Consider the following 9288-nt stretch of genomic DNA (forward strand, 5'->3'; position numbering starts at 1 on the left):
ATGGGCACAGCCATTGTTCTTTTGCCTGAAGCGTATGACATTGTGTATTCAAAATTTTAATTTGCAGGTGGCTTGCTAGAGTCTATGGTTGAATCGATTATTTATTGATTTACCTTTGTTCATGATTTATTTCAATGTAATAGCTTGTATAGTTATTACAATGATCTTTTAAACCTCATCTCTTTCTATAAATTGTTTGTAAATTTAACAATGCTGCGTATGTATTTACAAGCGTTGCCCATTCATCTATCATCTATCAATCATTTGCTTTAAAAGTATTATGTATTCATAATCAATACTGGGCCACACAATAGGCTACATGGCAGCATTTAGTACAGTATTACAATGAATAGTATTAAACATTCCAAGCAACAATACAAAAAAAAAAAAAGGTTCATTATGGCCATAAAATTTCACTCTACAGTGACTGGAAAGGAGAATAAAATATTCAGTATGGTAGTTTATCATGGCTGCTGGGTGGCACATCTTGTTAGACCCCCCAGTTTTTCAGTATGTGGATGGGCCCTGTGGTCTGGTATCAAATCCGGACTGTGATGATACTGAATATATAGACAGCAGCCCTGCTGCAGCCCCACCCAGGGACTGAGGTAGCCAGGATGACCATGTCTTCTTGCTCAACAATAATAGGCTAGCAGTATTGCACATCCAGGTTCTTCCATAAGCATATCCATGGATTCTACATTATTCTTAAAAAAGAAATTAATAAAAAAAGTACAAAAACCTAAACCACAACTATATTGTACAGCATTCGTAATGTGAAATTGATCCATTTATGATTTTCATGCTTTTCCGTGTTAGGTGTACACACACTGCCCACAGCAGTGGCATCGTATGCACCCCCTGGTGGAAGGCAGTGGCCTAGCACAAATCAGAACTCAAGACCTGTGCCCACACCTGTCTTGACAACTTTTTTGCTGAAGTCCATCTAAGCTAGCAATGTTCAAGCTAATCTGCCAGAGCTCGCTAATTAAAAGCAATTTTAAGAGGACACAGAATTGGCTAGTCTGATCTCCTCAGGCAGGTCATTTCAGTCTAGGGGCCTTGATGGAAAGGGTCCAATCACCTTTAGTCTTAAGCCGAGACGGTGGAACGACAAGGAACGCTGTACCTGAGGATCTCAGACAGCAGTTTGGCTCATAAGGAGTAGAAACTTCAGTAATATAGCTTGGAGCTAGACCGGAATGTGCTTTAAAAGTGAGCAATAACATATTAAAATCAATCCTAAACTGTACAGGAACCCAGTGAAGGGAAGCTAAAACGGGGGTGATATGCTTTTTCTTATTGGTCCTAGTGAGGTATCTGGATTAATTTTAATCTAGTTAGGTCCTGCAAGTGAAACATGTATAGCGTTCTCTGGGTGAAATGCGCAGTTTGCGTTTAACATATTATCCCTTAAAATGGCTGGATATGTTTTACTGTGCAGAGAAAGTAAAGCAGTTTGCTGTTGGGCACAGAAGCGGCAGAGATCATTGGAATCAAACATGGCTACTTGGCCAGCCGCACTGCCGTCCCAGGTAGCACAGGTACTGCAGCACAGGACTCTGGGTAAGGCACAAAAGTCATGACTCATGAGTAAGCCATCTGCTTGTGGGAGTCTACAGACTCAGCAGATGCTCATCTCCTACATTCCTTCTGTCTTCTCTGCTTCTTAAATACAAGAGGTTCTCAAGATTGTAACTGTACAAGACTGGTAACAGGAGACATAGTGTCTTGTTCTATATTATTGTACAGAACATCCATTTCCACAATATTGTTTTTGATCATATAACTTCATGAATTTTCAGAAGATGTATCAGATTGAAATGTTTCAGATGCAATGACAGGGAGGCTGCAGAAAACCAAAGATTTGAAACATTAGCTCCACACAGCATAATGTTGCAGTGGTGCTGTGATAAGTGTGACCATTCAGTGTGTCATTAGCCAAGTTATTTCTTTTGAAATGTCAGTGTTCTGTCGGTGTTCAGGTGTATTTCTCTGGGCTCACCAGCCCCCACAAGGTTCTACTTTGAAGAGTTGAACTGGGAAGCAGGGAGCTGCTCAGTGGCTCATTCTAGTTCTAGTGCATGGATGGGCACCATGTTTTGGGACTGAATCCTAACAGTGCCAGTGCTAACTGGCCAGCAGCCCCACAGATGGGTCACATAACTGATGGCAGCTTCTGCCAGGCCTAAAGAGGGTTAGCAGGGATCTGTATATTGTCACTCTCAGTAGGATGCCAGCAGTTCCACCTGTAGAGCGGAGCATGAAGGGCCTTCCTCTGGGTTATCTCAGTCCAAGCGCAACTTGCAAGCTGTGGTGTAATAAGAAGGTATGTTTGGGCTCTCTCACTTCAGAGAGAGCAAATGGTTTTCCATCCATAACATGCATGCTATGGAAGTATTTGGAATTTGCACTTTGCTCTTTGCTCACTGACCTGGAAATGTTGTTCGCCTGGTCTGGCACTATAGCTCAGATTGCTCAGCACTTACATTCTCCTATATTGAAGGTTGCTCTGGATTAGAGAGCTCTGGATTAGAGAATGCTAAATGAAAGTAATGTAATGCAGTGGTAGGAGGATGTGCTAAAGGGCAGTGTGGTGGTCATGCCTTTGCCTGCCGGGAATGGTGAGGTCATAAGGAAGAGCTGGCATAGCACAGCGCAGTGATCACCCCTGCCATCAGGGAGGTGGCTGTATGCTAACGGTGCTGTGCTGTGACTTGGAGCCTGAGGGTTTAGCACTGAGCTCCACTTGGTCACTACTTCAGTGTATTACAGATTAATACAGTATTTCAGTACAGATCTCCAGCTGTCATGCGATAGCCACAAAACGTATGAGTGAAAGTAAAAGTAATTCATTCTGTTGGCCTTTTTGTGAGTGCTGGCTGAGTAGTAGCTGAGTAGTGTTGTCCTCTGTGTGCTTTTTAATTCATAAACAGGCCAGAAAATTTAATGTATGACAGGAATATGGGAGAAGAGTAACTGTGAGATGGAATCCTGTAGAATACTCACATTGTGAGACTGCATGTTGCCCTCATATTCACACTTCAAAACTCCTGGGTGTTTGTGCATAACATAGGCTACATTCACTCAGTGGCTACATTCATTCAAATAATTCAATTACACCTCGAGCTCAATCACTAATCTGATTATTGGGTTCAACTGTTTTGAATGTGTTTTGTGTGGAAGGAATGGGCTTCTGATGGTAATGTGATTGCCATCTGTGGAACAAACATTATGATTTAAGTCATGGAATTGAACATAAATCCTTATTAAGCATCAAAACATTCTGACAGGGACATCTTTGCATCTGTCACTGCTGGACAATCAACAGTGGATATGCTGTAGATGCTGTTGCAGAGCCAAATTTACACTCCCTGTTTCGATGACCAGAACTTTTGTATCTCTGCAGATATGCTGCCATTTTTGTATAGATTATAAAATTCTTTATTGTGAAATGTAATTTATTTTGAGAGAGAACCCTAGTCTCCACCATGGCGTTTGGGCACCCAGAAAAAACATTTTCACAAGTTCACACGCTCTGAAGCCTGAACTGAAAGCATATTTTTTCCCTGTAGAGGGTGCTGTGACATTGAAACAGGTGATGTCAGTGGTAGTTCCAGACACATGCTGTGAACAAATGAATAATACCGATAATTATGGTGGTAATATATGGTGGTAAAATGCAGTCCATTTAATAACTGCTACAGTATGTGTAATGAATAACCTTGACATATGTGGCGAACATTGACTGTGTTGAGAATGTTGTTTGTATACCCAACTCAATGCTTGTCTTTGTATCAACAAACAGATTTATCCATTGAAACATATTATGCTGCATGTACAGAAATAATTTTTTACCCTGAATGAGGTGACCAGTGTCATGTGAGCACAGGGCAGATGCTTTGACGTTACAGTCATCCCTCAGTACAGTAAGTAAGGCCTCTAAAAGATGGAAATTTCCCAAACTTCTTGCATAACCAAATGCTTTAATACCATAAATATTTAGTAAGTGCTTCTTGGCTGATATATTTATTTACTTTTTTGGGGTTTTCTATAAATGTCAAACTGTACATCATCTGACCCTGTCTGACTCCCTATTAAACAATACAATATGCTCCCACTGCACCATGAAAAACTGCCTATATTTTATTTTGGGGAATTCTGAGATTTGTCAGCCATGCATGGTGAGTGAGCTCCCTGTTCCAATGGAGAAATCATCATTGAACAGCAGTGCTTGTCACGTGAGCCAGTTTAAATCAAAGTGATCCTCACATTCCTCCATTTGTTAACCAATTCTCGGAGTCTGTATGGGTAGGGGGGGGGGAGTGTAACTGCACACTGTGCTCTTTAACCTTTTAGTGAAATGCGTTTGGCTCTTGCAGCCACAGTCCAGTTCAGAAACACCTCAGAGCAGTGTGATATTGATAACTGCAGCGGAGGCTGCCGCAGAGGCAGTGACGCAGGCATGTGTAGCTATGCGCTGCTCACCCCCACGCCCCCGTCATGCAAGTGGCCGGGATTGATGAGGAGCAGAATTCCAACTGAGGTTTGTGGCTCACATGGGAGCTACCTGTTTGTAGCACACTGCGTATTTCACTGAGACAAAGCATTCCCTGGCCTGGTCCGTAATCTGCTTTCATCTCCTGTGCAGACCAGGCCTGTGAACTGTGTGCATTGCCAAGTAAAAAGTGTGTGTTTTTTGTGCAAAGGTAAGGTAAGGAAACGGCCCAACAGCCAGAGTTCCTGAGCATGATCTGGGTGCAGGTAGACCATCAAGGCAGGAGAACATTCATCTGTGTCCCCTGTCTCTGAGGAAACCCTTCTTTTTAAGTTTGGTGCATCCTGCGGTTATGCTGAGCATTTTCCATGGGAAACTACAGAAACAGACGGACTGCTGTGATTCTGCTTTTAAAAGGGATCTTCGGCCTATTTATTTTAGTTACATAAGCTCTGTCACAAATAACCGATTATTCACTGTTACTCAATGCCAAGTATATATTTCCTTTCATGTTTCTGGAAAATACTGGGGAACATCCCAAATGCTACTTTAAAGTGACAGTTCACTTTCTGGGGTTTTGTCATATGTTTTAAGTTGGCACCGACAGCTTTTGTGTGCAATGAAGGATATTATACATATTCACAGTTTCTGATGCCCTGCCAGCTTTACGATGGCAGGTAAATACTATAAAATAAATCTGTTCATATGCAGATGACTGCTTATAGAAACATTGTCACTGTACATGTTGTTTTGGAGTTTTCTTACTTAAGCCCACATACCCCCAAATACCCCTATACCTGCCATGGAAAAGCTACCAAGTCATCAGAAACTGATTATCTAAAATATCCTTCATTGGACATAAAAGCTGTCTTGGCCAAAAAAAAAAAAAAACATTTTCTAGAATTACCGCTGATAGTATCAAAACGTCCCAGAAACTTAACTATCCCTTTAAGGGCAATAATAATAAGTCACCAACAGGTGGCAGTGCAGTACTTCAGCATGTTACTGGCAGGTGACCTACGGGCATACTTTATTCAGTTTCTTAGCAGTACGTTGTACTACAAACACTTTTCCGCCTTAACTTTATACCTGATAATGACCCAAATATATCCTTAACCTTGTCTCTGGTCCTGTGGTTTTTCTGAAGTCGATACCTGGAAAAAACGCATTCCAGCATGTATCTAAAATACAGTTGCTACCTTATTGAAACTATTCACTCGCTTCATGACAGATTGGCCTCAGAAATAAAGAGGTTTTTGTACTGACAAGTAATAAAATCTAACTGGCTTATTGCTGTAAAATTGATTCCAGCATTATCTGCAGTGACAGAGTAAGGGAGTAGATTATTGTGTCTGGGGGGGACGGGTTGCCATGGTTTTCACATTCAAGCCGAAGGTGCCCTAGGCTGGGACCTCGTGGGTGAAGGGCGCTATCATACAGCACCGGCCTGCCAGCACCACCCCGTGAGTCTGCATTAGTGTTAGTGTCACACTGCCTCAGGTGCGGCTGACAGACTCCAGAGCACAGGGCGTTAGAGATGAGTTATGGCTCAGATAGATGTGCACGGGGAGGGAGGCACGTCTGTCATCCCGAGAGGCCTGGTGTGTGACCCCGAAGCGCAGCTCATGAAAACCCCACTTCCTGTTCTGCTACAACTCATTCCCCCACTTCCTGCACCACATTCCATACTCCCTGGAAGAAATGCTTTGTTGTCCCCCACCCCACCACCCCCCCATGGAGTACAGTGCCCACCCTTCCCCAAATCTTAACACTCCAGGTTATACTGTGCGGCTGGCCTCTGAGCCTCGGAGCTGGAATGCAGCAGGCTCTCTGGCTGCCTCGGGGGCTGATATTTACAGGCCCCCGGAACACTTTAACCCAAACCAGGTGCTGCTCGTCTCCACATGGAGCGCCAGTCACCCGTGCCATTCTCTGCTCAGTGCCACCACTCTGCCAAGAAGAAAGGAGGTCTGGACAACAGTGGGTTTTACGTACGGAAATTTTTATTGTTTGACCGTGTTACTCTGGAACCAATAGAATAGATCACTTATTCAAATATAATATATTATGACAAAGCAATAAAAACATTTTTTTTCCATTACCACAGTTTTAACCACTTAGCAAGGCACAATACAAACGGTACAAACAAAAAAAGCTACAATGCCCATATACTTTTTCCTATATAAAAATAGTTCATAAAATAGATCTCCATAAGTAGATATAGTAACAGATATAAAACATTTTAAATAGTTACATTTTAACATTTTAACTTATATACACACTCAAAATAAAAATATTTATATATAATATAGATTGCACATTTCTCTTTAAAAAAAAAATCAAGTTCAAGTATGACATCCTTAATGGATTTGCAAGGCTATCTAAGAGATTGTGAGCTATGCCCCCGTACAGTGTCCACGCTCTCGGTTTATGGACAGCCTTATAGCTCTGCAGTCCTCTTTCTCTCTTTCTTTCCGTGTCTCCACTCTTGGCCCGTGGGTCAGAGTTACTCTGAGCAGGTGTGGAAGGTGAGACTTCCAGCAGGTGAGGAAGAGTGTGAGATCTTCCTGGTGTTCTTCTTCTGGATCGGGCATTGTCCTTTGCTCGTGTTCCCCTTTGACTGTGGGGTGTCCAGGTCATGGGAGAGGAGACTCGGCCGTGTCTCGTAAATTTGTGGGTAATCCTTGCGGAGCTGGGGGAGAGAGAAAAGTGTGTAAGGTCTCATTGTCCCAGGAATGAGGGGTTCCCCGAATACACACAAATCCCTCCAGCCTCTCCACGGCACCCAATCCTGCCACCCCACTGCGCCTCTCTCTGCCCTGTCCTGTTCCATCCTGTCCCCCTGCCGTCCTGGGGCTGATGGGGTGAGTGTAGTGCCACCCTGGCTCTGCTCTGTGGCATTGGCGGGAGTCTGGGGCACCTGTAGCCTTTCAGTGGCAGCCAGATCCTGGCCCTCCCCCCCGCGTGCACCCCTGGCCTCATGTCCTTTGCAGGAGTGCGTCCAGCCCGCGCACCGTCCTCCAGGCTGGCCGCGGGACGTCCTGGAGTCTGGGCAGAGAGCGTCTTCTCCTTCCGTACCCCAGCGGGCTGATCTTATCCATGGGGGCGCTGCCAACCTTCAGCTTGTTGTTGAGCTGGTGGATTCTGTGTGCCAGGTCATGCACCGTGCAGGTGCCCAGGGAGCAGCCCGGCCTCCGTGCTGAGCTCACAGAGTTCTTCGACCTCCGCACCCGCACGCTGAGGTCTGTGCTGGGGGAAAGAGAGGGAGAGAGAGGGAGAGCGTTAATCCATGGGCAGCATTCCTGGGCTGGTGTCCCTCCACACCAGAGGTCTCCCAGCTACCTACTCTCAGTCTGGAGTACTTGAGGCTTAAACTGTGCAACTACAGCAAGTTCAATCAATGAAGCCTAGTGACCAGAAAATTTAACTAAACAAAAGGTCTTCTTACCTGGAATGGGGAATGAAGGTGTCTCTGACATCTTCTGCTCTTATGAACTGTGTTGAGTCTGCCTTGTCAGCTGCAGATGTGCTGCTTAAATCTCTTCTACTTCTGTTCTGCAGCCAGATGTTCAACCTGAAATTGGGCGGGATATTTTCATCAGCGACAAATCAACCGGTGGAATTTACAGCACGGAATGCCGCACTGCAGAAACACAGTTTGTGTGTAGAACAGATTCATTGTGACTGAATTAAAGTTAAGTCAGTCAGGAAATAATCAACTTACCTCCTTTTCATCTCCGTGCTCAAGCCCAGTTTTGCACTCTCCACTCCAGAAGCGACAGTAGCCAGTAGGCACCAGCACAGCACTGACTGGACAAGAAGTCTCATATTGTCTGGAACCTGTGGGAGAGAGGCCAACGCGCCTGTCAGTCATTTACTCTTCCAAAGACCCATGATTAATAACTCAGCACTGTCCTGTTCTCCTGGTTTCACAACAGAGTCCAAAAGCCAAGTTATTGGAGTTTATCATTGGTTTATTTACAGTGTCATACAGAGAGTACACTTTGCCTGACTGAGTAAACAAGACTACAGTCCTACCGCTGGCCCCTAATCAGTGCTAGAGTACTCAGACATGGTCTATTACCGCTACTTTTACAACCATCAAGAACATTTCACTTCAGTCTTCAGTCCGTTCAAGATAAACCCTACTACCTTCTAATTCTGAGTGCAAACAGAACACAAAATAACAGAGGATGCTCATTTTAACAGGGTAGGAAAATTAAGAATTTTTTACATCTGAAATAAAATGCAGAGGGCAACTTGATAAGAGCTGCACACCTTATATAACATTAAATGCTATACCAGACCCTGTCAATTACTAGTCAGCGCTGACCTCAAGCAAGAATCTATCCAACAGCTTGCAGTCAGATTGTATAAATATGCTGTGCCTGGACCAAATTAAAGGGTACATACCTGATGTCCTAAATAATCCACTGATTCTGAGGAGAAAAGTTCTGAGAGGAAAGTATCCCAGAGGCTCTGAGGTCCTGTATCTTTTAGTTCTGTGGAGCAGCTGTCACACTTCTGCTGGTCTGAGCTTCAGAGCCAGAAGATGGAACTTTTATACTCATGGTGGGAGGGGCTTCCTGATTGACAGGCTCTCTCATCCCAATCCTGTGCCAGTACATTACAGGGAGATGTGTTGTGCCTGTGAGTAAAACAATGCAATCCCCGCTTCTGAAAAAAATAAAACCTGGAATTTGGAGAATGACATTAGGGGGAATGAAACATGGAGTTTTTTTTTCTTAGAAGAACGTGATTTCTTGTAATCATTTTGGATTCAGGCCATT

The 9288-nt window shown here is 44.0% G+C and overlaps 1 protein-coding gene across 1 annotated transcript; it reads right to left on the minus strand.

Moving 5' to 3' along the window:
• Positions 1–6479: 6479 nt before the first annotated feature.
• Positions 6480–9030, minus strand: LOC118214840 (ADM-like). The gene is made up of 4 exons (XM_035395102.1): positions 8912–9030; positions 8223–8338; positions 7947–8072; positions 6480–7747 (listed from the first exon to the last, which is right to left on the minus strand). Exons 2-4 carry the CDS (start codon positions 8324–8326, stop codon positions 7477–7479), a joined length of 501 nt encoding a protein of 166 aa, XP_035250993.1. The 5' UTR covers positions 8327–8338; positions 8912–9030; the 3' UTR covers positions 6480–7476.
• Between the last annotated feature and the right edge of the window lie 258 nt (positions 9031–9288).

The sequence above is a fragment of the Anguilla anguilla genome, chromosome 16 (genome assembly GCF_013347855.1).
Source record: "Anguilla anguilla isolate fAngAng1 chromosome 16, fAngAng1.pri, whole genome shotgun sequence".
NCBI lineage: Eukaryota > Metazoa > Chordata > Actinopteri > Anguilliformes > Anguillidae > Anguilla > Anguilla anguilla.